Here is a 22,601-nt window from a genome sequence, read left to right as displayed (position 1 = left end):
GAACAACTGGCAATCACTAACAGAGAAATAGTTTCAAGGGTAGGACACAGCACAAAATAAGAACTTGAACTGGAAAACAAGGTGTCATAAAGGGAGATCCTTCAAAGGGCAGCGGCAGGAATAAATAATACGTTATCAACAGGAATGCAAGTTTTCTGCAATTGTGTTTGCTTACAAGACATAAAAGAAAAATGTGGTATTAAACTTCAAAGCCATATAGAGGTCATCCAAACCATCCTGAAACAGGGAAGGAACCAGAACAACCAGTCTTATTAGCCAGAAGGCCTATGTTTGGAGAAAACAGCAGAAAACAAAGCTCTACTCCTCAGAAGTTTGTTTGGTTTTGGCCTTTTTTCCCTATTGTAAACTGGAACAAGAATAAAATCTTTCAAACACACCAACAGAAAGAGAATTGTGTAATCTCTGAAAACAGGAAATTAATTCTACAGCAGTTTTCAAAGCAATAAATAAGAATGTTAAATTTCATTTACTCAAAAGCCTTCTAAATAGCCTTATGTGGAAAAATTTGTAGTAATGCTATTAGTGTCGCTGTTGATATAAAACAGCATACACATGGCTAAATACACTCTTCCTCTAGAATCACAAGTTAGCATGATACCAAGGAAGAAACACAGAAGTGAAAAATACTCAGTTCAGTTTACTAAAATTTCATTCCATCACCTCCCATACAAAAGCAACATTTTAACAAATAAACCAAACAGAGCTGTGGATTAACTGGTTGGTTAATTCACTAATGCTCCACAAAGTCAAAAGTCAAATATATCACATGCAAACAAATTGTTTATTAGCAACAATAACATGTTGCACATTAGCACATTACTATGTTGCATGCAAAACCAAAAGACTGAATCAAAAATAAAAATCTGGCGGCAGTAGCTTTCATAAGTAGAGTAATGCAAAGTACTCTTGATCATCCTAGCAATCACCGAGCAGTAAGCACAGTTTACCAAGGCACGTTCTAAATGCTCACTCGAGGTTACAGTCTCAGGAGAGTGACCATCAGCACTGGAGGGCAGTCAAGTTTATTAGTAACATGTACAACGATGCACGTAGTGAGTAATGAAACTCTGCTTACTGAATTATTTTGAAGATTTTTCAGTAGTTCCATATACTCTCAAAAGAGACACCTCAACTTAGCTGTTCTAGCAAAAAAACAGCCTGTAATACATGGAGCCCCGTATTTATTTATTTATTTGAAATAGAAAAGAAGGTTTTAGAATAGGCTTTGGGAAGCAATGAAAAACATTCAGCACTGCAAAGTACCTGGATCTCAAGGACTCTCTGATTCAGTACTGCAGTATGAGGTGCTTGATGAAGTGTGCCATAATTGAGAGCTAGTCTAGTATTTAATTATAGCTCTAACAATCTGAAAAAAAGAAGAAGAAAGATAAATTTCAAGCTTATTAGGGAAAAGAACTAAGCACTTTGGTTGTCACCAGCCTGCAACAAAGCCAGCTCCCCTATGAACAAAGCTCTTGTCTGAGCACCAGGTTCACCACCTTACATATATTCTAAGGAACGAGTCCCAAGAAAACTGAAATTCATCAGAACTAAGATTTGTGTGAATGTGGCTAAAGTATTCTACTAATTGCCATTTATTTAACAGAATGTCTGTGACCAAGGCACAATCATCGAAATGTTACAAGTTTATTGCAGCAAACACTCCCCCAACAAGCAATGTGCTGCACTGAACAGCTCTATCAGCTTCTACAGTGGCATGAATAAAGCTCTGATGATGACAATACAACAAATGCTTTCAGCATCATTTTTATTTATCTCTCATATATCTCTTGCTTCTAGTACCTGTGTCCTGGGAGTGAAATGAATTTCCTCCTGTCTGGCCCAGTGACAGTTAACAAATGATAATTCCAAGTTTATTTTAATATTAAACTGCTTCAAAGATTGGTGCCTGATGCAGCTGAGGCAGAAGAAGCTTAAGGGAGAGAAGGTGCTACTTGAAGAACTATATCCCCCTCCTTGGCACACATGGCGTCAATCACACACACCTCCTACTCATTTTCAGTTCATGGTAACTTCACTTCAAACACAGGTTTTTGATGCTAAATGAGAAGCATCTGGTCCTCTGCAAGCTTTTTCTAGTAAAAATTCACACCTTTAACATTAGAAATACTCTCAGTATTGCCAAATACCTAAATAATAGAGATTCAGGCTTAGTTGGCACAGTGAAATGGACTGGACTATACTTCTGAGTTTGGAAATTTTTGTGCTTTATAATGCCTGTGTAATATCTGTTTCAACACTGTATGTGCCTTCAGACTGACACAGTGACTTTCATTCCATGCATTCCAATACTTCAGAAAGATACCAAAAGAAAAGAACTAAGCAAAATGCTACCACATTTCGTTTAAGATTATTTACTTTTCTGTACCAACATGAAATGCTGCGCTAACTAAGCTGTGCCACTTGCAAGATACTACTTCCCATCCATTTTTCTCTCACATGACTAAGCTTTTCTCACCTTCCTCATGCCACAGAATACAAATTAAAGACTTTCATTCTTTTAAAATCTTTTTTCTTACACCAGCTTGGCTGACAATTCATCTCAGCTTTCCAGCTAATTTCATAAGACAGCATATGTTTCTTTGGGACCAAACTTGGCTCTTGCTGAGCTGGATGGCGTATCTCCTATTCACTTTGAGGGGGAGAAATATCAGATCTTTTTTAGTGCTTTCACACATGCACACAGTACTTCAGGAATATGAAAAGAGCTATCCATATAATGTCATAACTGGCACTTACACTGATGGATTTATCAACTTACAGCTTCAATCATCAAGAAATATTGGAAGCAAGAAACAGTCTTTCAGAAGACTCTCATATCTTTCTGTATGAGAATGCTTCATTCATAATCTTGCCTAGCTTTTTCTCCATTCCCTACATTCACAGATCTTTTGAGTTCTTAAATGGAGATATTCACAGCCTATTTTCTTACTTTACAGTAGTTCTGCATTTAAAAATCAGTATTACACATTCTTTTCTCTCTTCATACAGTTAAGTCTGTAACTGCATAGGCATTTGACAGGGTTCAACACAGGTCACAGCAATTACTTTGCTACTTCTCCATGTAACTGGTCATCTGCAGAAGGTATTGTCCTGAAAATCACATGAAAATGGCCAATATTGCTTTCGGGTTTTATAACTAAACAAATTGTGCACATACAAACTTTAGCAGAGTTGAGCATCTGCTAATCATAAAAACTCTATGCAAATGATTGAGACACAAAGATGAATAATGAAGTGGAAAAATACATTGAAGGCAACGCTACTTATGTAAAGGAGAAGAGTGTGACACCATTAAGAAGCTACTCCTCTAACTGTTAAGTGAATTCAAATCCAAAATAATAAATATAAGAAGGAGGAAGGGGAAAAAAACAGCAAGCCCTAAGCACAGAATCTTTTCGGAAAACAGATGCTTTGGAGAAGGTAGGAGACTATTTCCCTTACTGCACTATGTTCACTATTCTTCTTAATAGATGCCTTTTTTTTTTTAACAGCCCAATTGCCTCCAAAGCTCCGCATCTGAGTAACAAGAGCTCAAAGGCCAAGGATGGGAATAAAAATCTTCGATTCATATCCATTATATCCACACATATAATCAAGTTACAGTTTTTATGTGTCACATGTAAAACGACAATACAGTCTGTGAACATAATCTCTGTGCAAAGCGCATCAGTTCATAGAGGTAACAGAATTAGGCTCCAAAGAGTGGGGGGGTTGGGGGAGGGAAGGTGGTTTAGAAATATGGTGGGAGAAATTTTAATTCCATCAAAGAGGATCTATATATTGCTGACAGATGCTTGTACAGAGTATCAGTTCACTCTTTCAGAGCTGCCTGAAGCTCTGACACAATAGCACAAGAGACCTTAGAAGCCAACACTTAAGTGGCTCTGTTGCCAGAAAGGGAGACTCAGTTGGTCCTCTGTCCACCAAAGTCACACATTTCCTCTCCAAAAACTTAAGCAGAAGATGTAGCAGTCTATCTGCCCTGACCTGTCTCTTCCTTTTATTCACCATGCTGAGTCAATGCCAGCTTATGTTTCCAGCAGTTTGGTTTTACAGATGCACGAACAGAGGTAGTGAGATTTTTTTCAGCTTTATGTTGGTGAACATGGGAGAAACATTAGTGGACTGTTCACTCTGAGTATTTATGGAAGTACAATGCTACCTGTTCGCAGAGGTTTGATTTACACGTTCAACAAGCTGTAATTTTTTTTTCTTTATTTTACTTAGAACTCTTAAGATTTCCCTCAGTGAAACACCTGTTGACCCTACATCATCAGATTACCTACCATGGTGGAAACTACTTCCTTGAGCGCAAGCAAGCTGAACACTAGACATCATTTCCCAGATCTTAGCTGTGCTGAAGAGCAGTTACTCCCAAGTTAAAGGGTCAGAACTCTGACTCTACAATTTTTGCTCCAGAACAATAGGGTAAAATACAGCGAGTAGAAACAGTTTCAAGCATTTCCATATTCAGGGTGTAAACAAACATACAAATCTTCTCTAATAGCTTAATTGTATAATCCACTTTATATTTTTTAAACTCTGACAGAAGTTTGGTCAACAAGGGTCCTTACGAGGCAAAAAATTAAACACATTTTAGTGACAGCAGAATCTGCAGTGGCAAATGAAAAATGGAAATAATGCCTACAAGCTTATTTCTTGTCAGTTGCAACATAGCAAAGTAAGGGAAAGGAAAAACAAATTTACTCTTGAATGAAAGCATTTATCTGCAGACAAATTTGAGATTTCCACTGCACTTCCAAAAGAAAAAAGGAGGTTCAGCTTAACTAGCATATTCAGACTTAACAAGTAACACTGAGCTGAAGGATATCAGGGGCCTTCAGCAACTCCTCTCTCACCATGTAACTAAGTACCAAGAGTGGCTCTTTGACATATGAGCACCTATATGCTTCATTAGCATGATTTTACTTTTGAGTCACCACATTCTAAATTACGCTCTCATTTTTTTTCTTTTTTCTTTCACCCAGTGAATATAACTAAAGCAAATATCCACATTGTAAACTGAATTAAAATCTAGGCTGCATAATTTATTCTTTCTAGAGCTGATGGGTAAGTCAAATATAATTCTGGGTTCATAATCTCCAGGTAAGTTTAAGATACAAATCACATACAATTTATATAGAGAGAGAAACCACTCCAGTGAATTTATATTGAGTAGTTAAATCACTGTAATTACCCACTTTGTTTCAGAAATATAACAAAAGAGCATGAAAGTCTTTTATGTTTAAAGCCTTTGCAGTTTACCCTGTTTGTTAAAAATAAGCCTGATATTTGCTTTTTTAAAGGTTTTTTTTTTATATCCTGATGCTGACAAATAATTATAGTTTCTTCTTCTAGAGATCTCAGAATGACAATTAATGAATCTCTTGTGCAAAACTGAACAAGCAGCTCTCACTTCAAATTATCTGTCTTTCAGGAGTATTTATTACGTCAAGAGTCAGATGCTGGCTCAGGAATGCACATGATACTGCAAATCTCAGTTAAACATGCATTAATGGGCTTTTAATACAGCCCAAGACTATGAGTAGCCTAGTTATTCCAAATAATTTCTATGACAACATACGGTCCCAAAAAATGATGATTTTGATTCATAACCATATTTCTAATTATAAGTTTCACCTTCCTCCAGTACCACAAAAAAACTCCTTCCGGCAGCAATCAGTAGGACTTTCAATCAATAAAAACTGCAACCATATAAAAAAATTCAAATTAACACAAGTGACAAGCAATTACAAAAACATAAGAAAATCAGTTATGGATCAGTCCAGAAGTTCATCCAGCCAGTATCCTATCTCCAACTGGCTGATCAAAGTCACTCTTGTCTTGAACACATGTGCCAAGAAACCCACCTCACAGTCCAGTTTACTACTGACACCTTGACCAAAGGGGTGCCACTGGCTTTTGGAGATGCCATGTCTTTAGTTCACCTAAACCAAACAATGCAACTTCTCCCTTCTTTCATCAAGTCTTCTCTATATAATCATATCCAGCCATTCCTCTTTAAGTAAAACTCTATTTATACCAGACACATAAAATTATTTCTACCACTCAAGGCTGAGAACTGCCTCACAGGAAAGGTTCAAATTTGTATAAAATTGTCTTACCACATACTGTTTTAAGGGATCACGAATCACCATTACGACAAGTCTCCCTATCTTCATGAAATGAGCTAAAAGTTGCTAAACAACTGAGAAAAATAAATGTCAAATAAGATATAACTAGTGAATGTTAAACTCATCTTTATCACAGCACAGTTAGCTATGTCCGAGGTGTTCACCTGTATCAGCTTTGTTTACTTTAAGACTAGAAACATTGACACAACAACTTTTTCTGCAATCAGGCTGCAAAAACAATGCTGTCTCTGAAGCCACAAATACTTCTATGAACCCCAGCCGAAAGCCTTCTTGCTGAGCAAGTGCTCGGATATGTGCCATCATGGGGAGGACATGTGCTCTCAGAATTCCCAGAGAACCCTGGGAGAGACTGAATTCTTCTGCTTCCATTTACTGTCAGTTCCACTAATCTGTCCTCAAGTAAACCTGCAATGAGATTAAAATAATGACTTAGTCATTCTACCCTCCCTTTTCACAAACAAATTACTCTGCTGTTTTATTCTTTTCTCCTACATCATTGTCAGCTGGTCATATCACCTGATACAGATTTCCTGAAGGGCTGTTTGCTCTTTTTAACTTTGAATGCAATAGGGAGTAGAAATTGCATCATATCAACAATACTACCTTAAAATGGCAAAGACTAAAAACATGAGAGTAGAAAGTTAAAAACACAGATGTCTCCATATCTGCTTAGCAAAGGGATATAAAATATCAGCTAGCAAAGCCCCACAAGTACGTTGGTGCTGGAGAAAGCAGAACAGAATGCTCACTTCTCCTCTCCTGACAAACCCATCCCCATCTCCTGATAAACCAGTCTCCACAGGCATCAGAAATCCAAGGATATTCAAAGGGCACTGTGAATCACCAGAACAGACACAAACTCTGGGGGACTGCACCTTCCAGCACAAAAGCAGCTGACATGCTGCAAACATAATTTAATTTTGACTAACAACAACAATAACTTTATGTACTGTGGTCTGTGAAGTTTGCTTATTCTGTCTTTGGCTAAATACATTCTTGCTCACATCTATAGCTTGTACTAACACCAGAGCAGTGCAAGTATTCCCACAGGAGACTACAACAGGCATATTAAACCCTTTCCCTTACATACACAAAAGGTTCCTCGTTCTATCAGGAAAACAACTTCTCTCAAGTTGTAAACCAACTTACTGCTTTGTATTATAACTCATGTTGGTTCCCACCTAACTATGCTCTTTATGTCCCCTTGCTGCTTTCTTTTTAAAGAGGATTAGATCAAAGAAATAAAATAGTTTAGCCCAGTGCTTTCTGTTTTAATATACAGGCTCGAGAAAACTGTATGCACAAGTGCCTAATACAGACCAACAATGTATCCTCCACATAAAACCAAAGCAAAGAGCAAGTACATATTTTGACAATCAACTGATCAAGTAGACAAGGGAATGAATTTTATGATGTAACAGCTAACTCTTCTCTAGTTAATAAGGTAGCTCTAGAGGTCATTAAACTATCTCCTCTGCCATAAAAGCATAAAATTTGCTCACAGACCTGCTTTACAATACTAATATACAGTGTGTCTTTGCTAGCATCTACAGATCAGGAGCGCAGCCCTCTCCCAATCATTCTGTTGCCCAGGCTTTGTTTCACATTGTGGATTGGTCTCAGGCCAGTTCACCTGGATTCTCTGAAGATAAGGCTAAAGTGGAACACATAGACCAAGGAGACACCTAACACATGCCAACTAGGATTGGTCCTTCAGTCCAGACAGCCAAACTAAGTAATCTCCAAAACACACACAGTATGAACATTAAGTCCTCAGCACCCACTGTTTACCCCCACAAATGGGCTTCTATTGTGCCACAGCATCTGCTACAGCAAACATAGTCACAAATATGTCAAGATTAAATTTTAACTTTTCCCTGCACTATTTGACTGAGAGAGGGAAACATAATCTTTCTCCAAGAAAGGAATAAAGCACGTGCTATATCGTAACAGAGGCTTAGGTCTGTGAACAGATGCAAGAAGTCTTCTCATTTGGATCCTAATCAGGCACCCTCACCATGAGGCTGGCATGCCAAGGAAAGATAAGAATAAGAAGGTACATAATGCTGTGCTGGGTCTGGGTGAGGTGGTTAATTCTCACCATAGCAGCCTTTTCTGTGTTGTGCTTTGCACTGGTAGCTGGAAAGGTGCTGACAACACACGAGTGTTTTGGCCACTGCTGAGCAGTGCTTCCACAGCACCTAGGCTGTCTCTCCACCACCACCCTCTCACCAGCAGGCTATGGGTGGGCAATATCTTGGGAGGGGACACAGTCAGGACAGTCGACCCTAACTGACCAAAGGGATATTCCATACCATCTGCTCAGCAATAAAAGCTGGGAGAAAGGATGAGGAGGAGACAGGGAGCATTCATTATCACCATGTTTTCTTCCAGAGTAATCACTACATGTACTGAAGCCATGCTACGCAGGAAGTGGTGGACATCGTCTGCTGAAAGGACATAGTGAATAAATATTTTGTTTTCCTTTGCTTCTGTGCAACATGGGCTTTCTTTTGCTTTATTAAACTGTCTTTGTCTTGACCCATGGGTTTTTTTCCATCTTGTTTTCTCCCTCCTCATCCTGCTGAGTAGGGGAGTAATAGAACAGCTTGGTGGACATCTGTTGTACAGCCAAGGTCAACCCACCACAACCACACCTTAAATAAAATGATGTATCCCCAAGCAAAGTTTAAATTGACCCCAAGAAACAATTTCTTACTTAAGTCAAAACTCGATTGCAGTACAGACTCTTTCAATTTATATGCCACTGAGCAGAATTACAAGATGACCAATTTGATTGATGAAGAAAGGACATAAAGTATAATTTTCCTGCATTGTATTTGAACATATTAATTAAAATTACTTTTCTCTTCTTATAAAGGTGTTTCCTATTCCAGTTGTGATTTAGTAAATAAACACCTTTGTTCTTATTTATAGACATTTTCACAATGCCATTGTTCAACATGGAAAATAAATATAAGTCAGTCTACTTACCAAAGCACAAGAACAGATCTCAGGGGTTTTTTTAAGTTGAGCAAATACCAAGAACAATCCCAGGCAATAAGTTAGTAGATAAACATTTCAGGTATATATAGTCCTGGCTACAAAGAAAAACATCTAGCCACGGAAAGCAGCACAAAACTAGGTGGCTTTTGTAGGAACAGAAGTACCGCAACAGTTCATTGAACCTCCCTGCTTTCTAAACAGCAGTAATCCAATAAATCTACTTAAAACTGCTAAGTATCTGCTGTCTTAGTATTTGCCACCACCAAAACTGATAGATTCCCGTCTAAAATAAAAGCAGATAATATTAACACCATTTATTTTTACTTGTCTTTTCAAAAGCACCATATTGTCAAATATCTCACAGAGAAAGGATAGGGACTACAGGGTAAAAGGAATCACCCAGCACACAGCAAGACCATCTCATGAATTGACAGCGCAATGTTTATGTCCAAATGTGCTTCTCCACAGTCTGAATTCAGACATTTTAGGAAAGCTGAGGTTTTACTTTAACTGTACTTTTTTCTCCAATCTTCTCTTACCTGGCAGGATCATTTAAAAGAGGCTTAACGATGTGAAAATTCCCAAATTCTCCAATTCTCTTGAAGGAGTGTCTAACTTACTACTGCTTTATGATACAAAACCAACTGTATCTTTGGTTTGCTATTTACAAGGAAAGCAAACTGGTGATAAGGCTCAAGGTCATGGAAATTCACTGTAGCACATGCACCAAATCAAAAGTGCTCACCTGCTGGTTTCCCAGTCTTGGTCATCCTTATCTTTTTCTTCTTTGGCATCAGAATTGTGTGGGTGTTTCTGCACAATCCGCATCCCACCAGCTTTCACTGGAATGAAAATTAAACAGACAAAACAAACCTCAGTCAAAACACCAGAAGAAGAAAGTTTTAAGCACGACTCTCCCCACTTGCTTCCTGATACTTCACAGAGTAGTTTAATGGTAATTACAGTTTGAAAAAAGGGCCTGAAGTGTAAAAAAGCGGCAAGCCTGAGGAACAGCTACTTCAGGACCACATCTGCCATTCTCTTTTACATCATGCCATCTTTGCTTATCCTGAGAAGCTGCAGGTCATTTTATCATCTGCTTTCAACATCATTTCAGAAAACTCAACGCTGTTTTAACTCCCCCTCCACTTCTTACTAACTTGCAGCAGTCCAAAGAAGAAACTGAGGCAATGACTTGCACAAAAGGCAACAAACATGAATGTTAAATACTCTGATAGAACAAGAAGGGTCAAAGAAACTTACTTGTCATTTCAAGTTAAAAAAGTACATCTATAATAGTATTTATACAAAAAGTACTTTAGAAATAGTGTAACAGAAAGCAAAGCTTAGAAGGACCGTTGAATTGCATTTAGAATGGAGCTTTTTGTTTTGTAAAACATATTAGCATTTACAACATTTCAAATGCTTGCATCATTTAGTTTTAGAAATGATGCAAATGTGAAAGCATCCCTTTGAAACACAAAACAAGAAGTGAAAGCAAATCCACTTATGTTCATCACTTATCCACTCCAAATCGCAATACAAAACAGGAACCAAGCCAGGCTTAACACTGCAGCTACAAAGCAGAGCAACAGGCAGGCTGCTCTTGATCTGCTTTCTGTTTCAATAGTGTACTTTTTTTTCTTCAACCATTGCTATACACGCTTACAGGACAGCACAGGACAAGAAGATGCATCTCATTAGCTAACTGGATGGGTTACACTGCCATCAGCAACCCCATAAGAAAACCACTGTAGCGGTCAGAAGTCAATAAAACCACCTACAGACCCGCTGGTTTGTGTTTCACATTGCCTTGACACAGCAAGCCTTAGTCAGACACGGCAGAGATGTCACAGCCAGAGTGAGCAGGATGCCAGAGCAGCCATTGGAAGAAGCTGAAGCGCTTGCCAGCATGGCTGGGGGAAGCTGTACTTCTGACAGCCTTCCTGTGTCCAGCCACAGAGGGATTAGGGCACCTCACAGCAGTTCAGTGCTAATCCCTGAAACCTAGACACAAATCTAGTGCTCAATTCTTAACCAGGACAGCAATGGACAGGACACCAATGTGCATAAATTCTACAGCCTGTGTGAAGGCAATCAGGAAAGAGAAGCTGACCTGCCCTAGGAGAAAGTGACAGCTCTTTGGCCCTGCTTTTTAAAAACAGATTTTAAACTTTTTATGATATTTGAAAGGCAAACTTCTGATGCAATAAAGGTCATTAACTAAAGTTAGGCAATCAACAGACAAACCCAAAGAAATATCTTTCGAACCTATCAAAATTGTGTCCTCTTACCATGTATTACAAAAAAACAACCCCTAAACCCAGATCACTAATCATTTTGTGTTCTGTCTCCAGAATTATACTTCAATAGGTGAGAAATGTTTCACATGGGACAAGGAAGGAGAGTCAGTTTAAAAGCTATATTTCTTGTTGCCTAAAGTGAAGCAAAATTAAAATTCCAATTAATTTCTCTTGATTCAAGCTCCTCAGGAATTACAGTTTGTTTGCAAAAGCAAACACCAAGAGTTCTGCCAAGTGCTGTCTTCTTTTAATATCTCAGTTAATGAAAGTGATTGGTATGTTTTATGGACCTTAATTTACAAATTAATAATTTGAATTAATGTCTATATTTAACATCATTGCACAATCAGTTATTATTTATTCCAAATTACTTTTTGTGGAAGATGCTGTCTCCACAGCAACATCTGCCAGGGTTACAAACGGCACCTCTGAACAATACACACATCTCCATGTCCTTCACCATCTCGTAGGAAAGTAAAAAATCAGTACCTGAAGATTTAGTGCTAATTTAGGTGGTCTAAAATCTCTCTCTTCTCATATTGTATATCATCAGGCCACCAGTCACTTGTTTTCTCTTTATCTGTCACCGGAAAAGATATGCAGCTAACACGTTCAGATTTGTCTGTATGAAGAATTAACAGGGATTAAAAAGCAAATAGCCAGACAACTAAAAGGCATAGTAGTGACTGAGTAATGCAGCAACTTAATGTGTTTTTAATCTGATTTTTTTGAACTAATATCAGCAGGAATAGCATAGACACCTTAAAGTACTTTGGTGCAAAATTAATAATACTTAGTAATCTGAGGTTACTGTGCAGACCTGGGAAATCAAAAGAAGAATCCAGCAAACAACTGCCATAATCATGTGCATTTCTGAGACCAAAAGTGAAATAATTAGATCAGCATTCTATACATATAGCTGATGTACACTTCTGCCACCCATGATACAGCATGCTCATACCCAATCTAGTTTCAAGAGATTTATCTTAAGAAGATAAAATACTCTTGCAGCAAAATTCACCTTCCTTTTCAAAAGGTTTCAACTAATCTACACTACATTGGAGAGAGACAGAGAGAAAAAATTATGATTACATCCACCAAGCTAAAAAAAAAACCCACTCCATTTGGGAGATTTTCTTGGGAGTTATGAGGATTCATCTATTTCGTACTTGCCTAGCATTTACTACACAATTTGGCAGATGCTTACCATGGCGATTTGTCCTTTAAAAATCACCCTTAAAAAGAGCTCAGATTTCCTCGTAATAAATCCTGCAGAGAAAGGACCTAAATAAATGATAAACCACCTTTCAGAACGCTGTCAGAAATCAGTGCCCAGAAGTGGATGGTGTCAACAACGTGTTGGCATTAGGAAGAAAGCAGCTCCTGTGCTAAAGAGCAAGAGGAGAGCTTAGGAGGGACTTGCGCTAAGGCAAGAGGGGACCGGGAACAGCTCCCTGGGGTGGTGGTAGCCAAGAGACCACCAGTCTCTAAAGTGTGAAATAAAGAAGAGATCATCTGCCAGTATGCTCTGAGAAGAGCAACAGGTCTGTTTGCCTCACTGCTGGATATGAGACAAGTTTGGGATTTTAATTACGATCTGTCATGTTTTTCCCCCCTTAAGAGTCAAACAGGACTGCCCTGCCTGTCCTGTGAATGCCAGCCCGTGGTCCTCTTAATGGTATGACTACTCCTTCAATCTAGAGTGGGAATGCACTCTACTTTTTCTTCTCCTCCCCCCACCGTTGTGCTTATTTCAGACTCCTCCCAGTCTCTGAGACTGAATTCTGAAATAAACCCCACTGAGCTGGAGCAAGTACCAAGCACCTAGAGAAGCACTATAGATCAGCAATGGCACTGGCCCCAGCTCGCTCACAGCGCAGGTTTCCCCTTAACAGACTGCTGGTCACAGCATCTGGGGAGGAACTTTTAGAAATCCAGATTATAGACAAGAGTTTTAGCAGGTTCCCCTTTTCCTTGAGTAGGGTATTCAATATTAACATGAAAATTTATTTCTTATGTACTGTGTAATAACAGATTCCATTACAATGATAAGATGCATGAAAAGGGAAACACAAAATATGCCCTTGTGAAAGATTAAGGGAGCATACCTTAGTGTCCAACAAAGTAAGAACAGAGGTAAGAGTTATTATATACCTTCATTTCATAGAAATCTTGGCTCAGAGCTATATTTTTTTTAGTGCAGGAAAAAGCACATAACTACTTTCATGAATCTATTGTAAAGCTTCACAAATAAACTATTAACACAACCACCTTGCTTTGTCCCTCCACAGTATCTACCAGAAGAAATGAACAACTAAAAGCATAATTAAGCACAGCTCTTTAGAAGGACTGTACAAACCTACTCAGAAACATATTACATGCAGGTGCATTTGATCTCACTGACAGACAGATATTTAATAAAGATTAAGTTAAGGTCCTCTTAAATTTCAGAAAGAAGTTCAAAGTCACTTCGCACACCCTGTTAGCAGCCTGAGGTCTTGAGGTTTCTTTCCATTTCATTACCCTTTGTCTTTTCAAGTGCTCTTTCTTCCCCCATATGTGAAAGATCAATGCAGAAAGAGAGCCAACAGACTGCACGCAGTCAGTAAGTGAGGGCCAACAGTGCACATGAAAAACAATGGATTTGCTAATTTTGCTTTTAATTTGATGACCCTAATCCTTACTAACTTTTATGTGTCAAAATCATACTCAGTGGGGTAAGACATCTGTAATTACAGGTAAGGTTCTTTATACAACTGTATGCAGCAAAACCTGAGCCTTTAAGCCATTTATTAAACGAGATACCTTATTCACATCTTTGCTAGGAACTTGCTTTGTTATTTATGAACACAATTTCACCTGTATTTATTTTTGTAAAAAAATCTTTTACTTTCATTTTATTAAGACTTGCTTACAGACTGACCTACTGCATTGTTTTAATATTCAAGGATCTAAACCAGCTTGATATAGAAGATTAAAACCTAGCTTCACACACCAAATATAAAAACTGTTGCTAGTCAGCACATTTATTGTGGTTTTCTAAGTGTTAAAAGAACACAGGGCCACTTTTCTCTGCCAGACGGTTCAGAACCACCTTCTTGCAGAAGCATCCTGGAATTTAACTTCTTCCTGAAGATACTGTACATAGTGTTAGTTGTTTTTTCTAACCTTAAAGACAGACTTGGTAATCCCCTTCCTTCCAAAGCTCAACTGGTGCATGTTTACACATACAGAAAAAATAACAGGGATGCCAATGATCTTAAAAGGCTGAAAAAGTTCTTCATTTCATATGTGGGCATGTTTTACACAGAAAAAATAAACTGAAATACTCAGCAAAGGAAGCCTGTACTGTACTCCAGTCGTGCTTTTGCACTGTGCATCGCTAGTGTCTTGTGTAGAGAGGCTCACTTCAGGTCTTTTAAAAATTCCACCTGTTTCAAAAGACAGGTTTTGAAGCAACACTCTCAAACATGCAATGACATCAGAAAATACAGTCGTGAAGCACCTAAATGAAAATATATGCCCTCGACAGTGTAGCTGGGAGACAAAGCTAAACCAATGTCAGGTCTTAATGATCCCTTCACTCTGAAGCTGACGTGCACCTCAAGGCAAGCCAGCTCAAGAGCTATGGCAACAAAAGCTGTCAACATTGGGAAAGATTGGGGAACCATTGGGTTTGGTTCCCTGAAGCAGCTCAACAGGAAGTCAGGTCCAAGCTAATGCCATGACAAGGGAGGCTGCAGGACTAGGATGACTCTGCTTGGCCAAGAGACTGGCTTAACTCAACTGCTGAACTATATTTGCCATGCAAAGTAAAGCCATTATTTCTCACTTCTATCTGTTTAGAGGAATCACAGGTCCTCATTATAAAAAAAGTAGAATTAAATAAGGGTTCAACAACCGTTTAGAAATTTAGCTTTAAATCTCATCAATTGATGTGAATATAAAACTTACCACCTGTGAATTTAGAATTTCAACAGTTGCTACTGAAACACTTAAAAAAAAAAAAAAAAAAGCTCGCCAGAGAGGAGCTGCCGTCCATGGACGGGGGCAGATGGGTGTCCCACTGAATGTGACACACAGCTCCTACCCTGACCACCTGCTCTCCCACGAGCACGCAGCAGCGGGATGGAACGCGACAGAGCTCCTTTGCTGGGCAGTTCATAAGCAGCTTTACTTGTTTCCTACTCTGCCAGCCCCCAGAACTGCAGCCAGGAGCGCGCAGCCTGCTCTGGCACTCACACCGTGACGCCCACAGGCAAAATGGATGCACAGCGTACTACTACAGTATTACTAGTTTGCAGTGCGTCTGCTCGCACTCAGTTTGCGCTGTTGGAACATCGTCTCCGTGACCCAGACTGCTCCGTTCCCGTTCCTCTTCCCACCATCGCCAGCCCCAGGCGGCGGTTCCGCAGGCCTCCCCCGCCTTTCGAGGGCGGGATGCCGGTGGAAGACAACGTAGTCTGCCGGGTGGGAGCCCGGAGACGCCAAGCTGCACACACCCGATGAGGGTTTGTCCATAGCCAGGGAGGTCCTCCGGGAGGAACAGGGCAGGGAGAGTCGCCCCGTCACCGGGAAAGCTGCCGGAGGGCAGGGAGCGCCGATGGCGAGCAGGGCTCAGGATCCCATCCTACCTGGATCCCACAGCACACCTCCCGCGGCCAGAGCGCCACCACCACACGTCGCTCCGGGCGGCGGCGCCCGGGCAGCAGGGAGAGAGGGAACCCCCCGGGGCTGTTCGGCACTGCCTGCGGCGGGACCCGCCCGAGGCCAACCTCGCCCTGCTCAGCCCCGGGCGGCACTGGAGTGCACAGAGCGGCGGCTCCGCGGGGAACTGCGCCCGGCCGGGCTCTCCCGGAGGCGCTCGGCCCCGCCGGCCCGCGGCCGCCACGGCCCTCCCCACCCCGGCCCGTCCCCCGGCGTGGGAAGAGAAAGAGCGGAGAGACGGGAACCGGCGGCCGTACCAGCAGGAGGGTGTCCGGCCCGCGTCTCTGCTTTCTCTTTGGGAGGCGAAGACATTTTTACTGTGGCAGCGGCGCCGTTCCCGCACCGCGAACCCGCACCCCGAAACGGCACAGCGACCACGGCCAGCGCCCGGACCGCCCGCAGTGCCCGCACGGCGCGGCCCCGCTCCCGCTCTGTCAGCGTGGCCGCCGCCAGGACGCGCCCCCCGAGGGGCGGCGCCGCCACCGCCCCAGCGCGGCCGCGCCGGGCCCGCCCCAGGCGGCGTGTGCCGTCTGACGGCACCCTCACTGTTTTAATTGCCGAGGGAAGGTGGCACAGGCGGTCGATGTCATGATTCTGAGTCGGCTGCTTGTGGCGCTTCAAATAATACCCGTCATTAGCGACTAATCGGCTTGTTCACACCTTGCGCTTTGTCGCGTCCTGCCAAACTGCATAGGTGTGAAGTGGCACGTGTGTGAGGAGAGCGCTGTGCTGGTTTTGGCTGGGGTAGAGTCAATTGTCTTGGCAGCGGCCGGTGTGGAGCCGGGTTTTGCGTTTGTGCTGGAAACGGCGTGGATAACACAGGGATGTTTTAGCTATTGCTGAGCAGAGCTCACACAGCGCCAAGGCCTTTTCTGCTCGCCTCACCCCATCAGCGAGGAGGATGGGTAGTCACTCGGAGTTGGGAGAGGACATAGCCGGGACAGCTGACCCCAACTGACCCAAGGGGATATTCCGTACCATATGTCATCATGCTCAGCATATTTAGCCAGGGAAAGAAGGAGGAAGGGGTAATGTTTGGAGTTACAGCATTTGTCTTCCCAAATCACCGTTACACGTGATGGAGCCCTGTTTTCCTGGGGATGGCTGAACACCTGTGACTGTGGGAAGCGGTGAATGAATTCCTTGTTTTGCTTTGTTTGTGTGCGTGGCTTTGCTTTCCCTATTAAACTGTCTTTATCTCAGTCCATGAGATTTCTCACTTTTCTCATTCTACCTTCTATCCTACCAGGGGAGGGTGAGCGAACAGCTGTGTGATGCTTATTTGCCAGGTGGGGTTAAAACCCTGATAAGTGCCGACCTTGCCTGTGCTTCAGATCTCATTATCTTTGTTTGAAATCACAGTGCTGATTCACATCGTTTTAAGAAAATTTTTCAAATGCTTCAGTTATGTTTTCCAAGTCACATGGAAAGGCATAGAGCATGATATCTGAATAAATTATATTAGCAGCAAAGTGTAAACCATACAGGCCATTCTGATTTTCTTTTATAAGTTGATATAAGAAAGCAAGTCCCCCAGAAGATGAGTGTACAATGTTCAGAAGTTGAATGCCCCCCTGCCCCCCCTCCACTGAAGTGGTGTAGAAATATCTCATCACACATTTTTTAGAGGGAAAATAATATAAGAATATTTTAATTATTTGCTATCACTCTTTGTTACAACTGTGTTGTCATTGCCAAAATATATGTGATGAGTAAATACAAGTTTGGGGTATTTTTTTTGCAGTAGTCTAAAATATAATTACATCATAGTATCCTTAACAGCCGGATCTAACAAATGTTGCACAAACATTGTAACTAAGTTCTTACATTTTGCTGCTGGTCACTTTAATTTCTTACATATGCAGCACTTTAGAGTCTGATGTTATATTTTCAGCTCTGTCACCTTCTGTGTAGCCTAACACAAATTCCCTTTCTAGTCTCTGCCAAAGTCTATCCAGATTAGATTTTTTTCTGGTGTAGAATTAACTCCTAAATTGAGATTGTAATGATTTTTTTGGTCTACTGTCTTCTGAACACGAATTAAAGTATTAAATTTTCAGGTTTTCTTCATTCTCCCACATATATTTGGTTTGGATTTCGCTGTACTGGTTACCAGAGGTGATAGAAATTTTTGCTGTTGCAGGTTTCATCTAAACCAACTGTTAAAGGTATGAAATTAAAGAAAATGTGCTTTATGACATTAAAAGGCCGACAGGTGTATATTTTTTTCTCTAACAATCAGTAATAATTTCATATTTCAGTGCAAAGATTTGGTATGTGAGGATGAACTGGGAGGAAGTATTACTTTAAATATGTGTTTTGGCTGCTCTTGTGAAAGCCAGCAACATGTCTTAACGTTATGGGTCTTTGCATATTGCCATTAACGCAAGCATTCGCATGAAGGCTCACTGTGGCTTCACAGCTAGGATACAACATCCATCCTGAGTATGTCAGAGACACAGGGCTGAAACAGAGCGTTTCCTGAAAATGCAGCTGTGCATTGGGTTTGGAAGCTGGGATCTCAAGGCAAACCATTCCGGTGCAGAAGGAGCAAGGACTGGAAGAGGGGAAAAGAGATTGAAACAGGAATTGAGGAACAGGAGGACTTGGCCTAAGTGGACAAGGAGATGAGGTCAAAAAGTTGAGTAGAGAGTGATTAAGAGGTGACATGAGAATTGTAAAGCAAGGCAAGTGCTGCAGTAGAAGGAAACAAATATTTTTCCTCAAACAGTGAAGTGGAAGCCAGGACTGATTGGGTTGAGATGAGGAGCCCAGGGGGAAGGGAGGCAGGGCTGAAGGTAGGTCAGGCAGGAGCAAGCACACAGAGGATCAGGCTTGTGGGAGGGAGAGGGAAGGATCTTCACTGCTTTGCAGACTGACCTCTCTATACTTGTCAGTGCATATAATTACTGCCTTCTTGAAGTGACAGGGGCCTGTGCAAAAGCTAAGTTTCTATGCTTGCAGAAGAATTAAATAAGTGTCAATATGATACCATAGGATAGAATTTCAATTTCAGATATTTACTCAATTTCTGATTTTAAAATGTTGCAAGAAAAGCAAAAAAAAAGGAGACAAAAATCACAAATTTAAAAATAAATAGAGATTTGTAAAATCCAGCACCTAAATGAGATGATGTCATAAAGTTCGTAAAAGAGACTTCAATTTTGTGAAACAGAGTCATGGTTTCTTTGGCAGATGTAAGGCAACATGCATTTTCCTAACTAGTAGTGGTGCCATAATAGTAGTAGCAATCATAGAACCATAGAATCATTAAGGTTGGAAAAGACCCTTAAGATTATCAAGTCAGACCATCAACCTAGCATTACCCCTGGAAACGTTCAAAAAATGTGTGGATATGGCACTTGAGGACATGGTTTAATGGTGGACATAGTTCACCCTGGGAAATCTGTTCCAATCCTTTACAACCCTCTCCATGAAGACACTTTTCCTGCTATCCAATCAAAACCTCTCCTGTCACAACTTGAGGCCGTTTCCTTTTGTCCTGTCACTTGTTAACTGGAAGAAGAGACTGGCACCCACCTCACTACAACCTCTTTTCACAGGTAGTTATAGCAAGCAATAAGGTCTCCTCTGACCCTCCTTTTCTTCAGGCTGAACAACATCCTTCTCAATTATGCCAATGTACAAGAAATACAGAGGCATTCTTAATGACAGGCAGAAAATGCCAGGATTTTTCAGTCACTTAGTCATTTCCAGCAGGCCCGTTGTTTGTAGCAACACGCACAAATGGCAGCAACAGTGGGAAACTTCAGCGGAAAACAGGCAGAGATTTTACAAAAAGTTGGCTGTAGAGTCACTTCCTTTGCCAAATCAGCCCCACCTGGTGCTGACACACTTTCCTCAGAGATTGTAGCAAAGACAAGTCCCTACTGGAAAACGAGTGAATGACGGCATCACAGGACAGGGCACTCAAATGTAGCAGCACACTGAGGGAAGAATAAGTAAAATCAGGTTGCTTAGAATATTTCATGTTTTAAAGTGTTTTGAAGACTGCTGGATGTTTTAGAATATGAGCATTTTTGTGGAGGATTCCACCGAACACCAATTCATGGGTAAGAGCTCATAATAGATGTCTCAAGTGTCTGTGACATTATCCTGCATAGCCAAGAAAGAGTACTCTCCAGCTACTACTAATTTTACCTAAAATAGCAAGCACCATCTTTTGTGGTGATGGTGCAGGCAAAAACTCCTGCATTAAAAAAAAAAAAGCCCAACCAAAAACAGGAAAAAAGTCCTTTACAGATCCTAAAGGCTAAGTTAAGGGAAAAAAAACCAAAACAAACCAGAACTAACCAACCAAACAAACAAAAAACAGACAAAAAAAACCAACAAAAAAACCCCTAAAACCCACAAACTTGAAGTGTTAGTTAGGGAAGTATGTGAAAGCATGCATTGAAGAACTATTTTCAGTGGCAGTCAGGCCTTCACAGCACTTTTGACAATAATACTAGGTCCTTATTTTTTGTTCTCTATAGCCCCAAGTATGTTCGGTAAGCAGTCTATTTTAAAAATAAACAGTCTGCTGAACTATGATTAGGACACCATTTATGTCTAAGACAGTGCTTAACAGATGCCCGTAGTTTTGGTGCTTTCACTCGAGGCCTGCAGCGAAGTTTTGTGTTCTTTCTGAAAATACTGACACATGTAGAAAAGCAATTTCTGGGTTCAAGTCAATGGGAAATTATAACAGTGCAACCTAGGATCACTCAGCACTTAAAAGGCAGCTAAATGTTCTGCCACATGACTTCTGCTGTCATTTTCAGCACACGTATGCACATGCGTGCTGTAAATCCTGGGAAACATGATAAACTGCTCCATGTTTAGGCTATAGGGTAGGCAATACTGTCTCAGTTAATAGGGTGTTGCCAAATTTATGGATAACCATCAAGTCAATGAAAACTATCAGTCAATTTTGGTAATGCATCCAAAAAAGTTTTGCTTAAAAACAATCAGTTGTTTTGAAATGTTGACTGTTTTATTTCAACAACATGTTTTAATATTTTGCTATTTTTAAAGATTAAAAACCATGGAGAAGCTAAATTATTTTCTCTTTTTTTTTTCTTCTCCCTTTTTTCCCCCTGCCAGTTAAGAAAAATATCAGTTCTCCAAATGGTTCCAATCCTTTGTGACATTTTTAGGGTGGCATGATAATTTCTGAGAAAATATAAAGCAAATCAAAGGGTTTACTTGGGAACTTAATCCTTCATTTTGACTTTTTGAGTTTGCAGATTTTTATTTGTATATGTTACTACCCACTACTTAAAAGAATGGGCTTAGTCTGATGCAGTCACCAGATGGGAAAGTTCCTTGCTTTTCTACTTATGTGGAAATATGTAAAGCTTTTAGCAAAAGACTAATAGTATTGTTTCAGTTCTGTCCACTGCTATTCCAGATTGAGGAAAGTGTGCTGGCTTTAAGAACTATGGTTTGCTTGGAAATCTTCAGGGATTGTGTGGGCCACCATCCAAAAAGGTGATTTTCTTATAATGTGCAGACCTGGAAAAACAGTTTTTGTAAGAAAACAAGCAAACAAATCTGGGACAAGGAGTAACATGTGCTTTACTAACAATTTTCCACCCTTCCCTTACTAGCTGTTGTTGCATTCACTCATTAAAGTTGCTTGGGTTGCCAATGTTTGCTGATTCCTCCGTATCTTGATGATTTGATTAATTTCATATTGTTACCTAATCTGCCCTGTTACTCTGTCAAGGAACACAAATTTATTTGCTCACTTGATTTACTAATTCAGTTTTCCAGGAAAACCTATATAATTCATTTTTTTCTTTAGAATTAGGGTAAGTTCCCACTGGGGCAAGCTAAATTTGTTGAGTGGTAAAAGTTACTGAATTGAATCACAGTGTAATTGTAAAATTCAAATGCTATTTTTTCTTAGTGTTTTATTAGATTTCCTTGGAAGTATTTCTGTTAAAAAGTATACTATAGGTCTATCTTATGAGAAAGGTGGAATGATGATGTTTTCAGAAAGAAACACTGCAACATTACGTTGCCAGTCTTATGCTTTATTGTCATAAAGTTCAGACTTCTGAGCAGTTATCAAATATTGAATCAGCATGAAAAGCAATTTCTCAGTATGATGGATTACTACTGAGATATAAATCAAATTCAGGAGGCTTGTAGAAAATTAAGAAGTTGTTCTGCATGCCTCTTTTCACAAAAACCTTCTGTTTTTCTGTTAGTAGTTTGCTGCAACGACTACTTTTTACATTTGCTCCTCCCATTTACAATATTATTTTAAGTGTTAAGTTTTAGACATGCTAGAGTGACATAATTTGTTGTATATTTCTTTTCTTTCAAGGACAGTCACAGGTTGTTATTGGCCATATAGCTGAAGCAAAAATTTATA

At 40.3% G+C, this 22,601-nt stretch overlaps 1 protein-coding gene across 1 annotated transcript in view; it reads right to left on the bottom strand.

Moving 5' to 3' along the window:
• Nucleotides 1–16,676, bottom strand: part of DAP (death associated protein) — a 52,102-nt gene extending 35,426 nt beyond the window's left edge. The window contains exons 1-2 of the mRNA XM_051799351.1: nucleotides 16,474–16,676; nucleotides 9,952–10,048 (exon numbers count right to left, since the gene is read on the bottom strand). Of these exons, the coding sequence (XP_051655311.1) occupies nucleotides 9,952–10,048; nucleotides 16,474–16,528 (152 nt within the window). The 5' untranslated portion in view covers nucleotides 16,529–16,676. The remainder of the gene's footprint in view (nucleotides 1–9,951; nucleotides 10,049–16,473) is intronic.
• Between the last annotated feature and the right edge of the window lie 5,925 nt (nucleotides 16,677–22,601).

Source organism: Manacus candei, unplaced genomic scaffold (genome assembly GCF_025592945.1).
Source record: "Manacus candei isolate 608988 ecotype Guabito, Panama unplaced genomic scaffold, ASM2559294v1 h1tg000049l, whole genome shotgun sequence".
Lineage (NCBI taxonomy): Eukaryota > Metazoa > Chordata > Aves > Passeriformes > Pipridae > Manacus > Manacus candei.
Note: the sequence above shows the minus strand (reverse complement) of the source record. Positions and strands in the feature narration are given on the sequence as shown.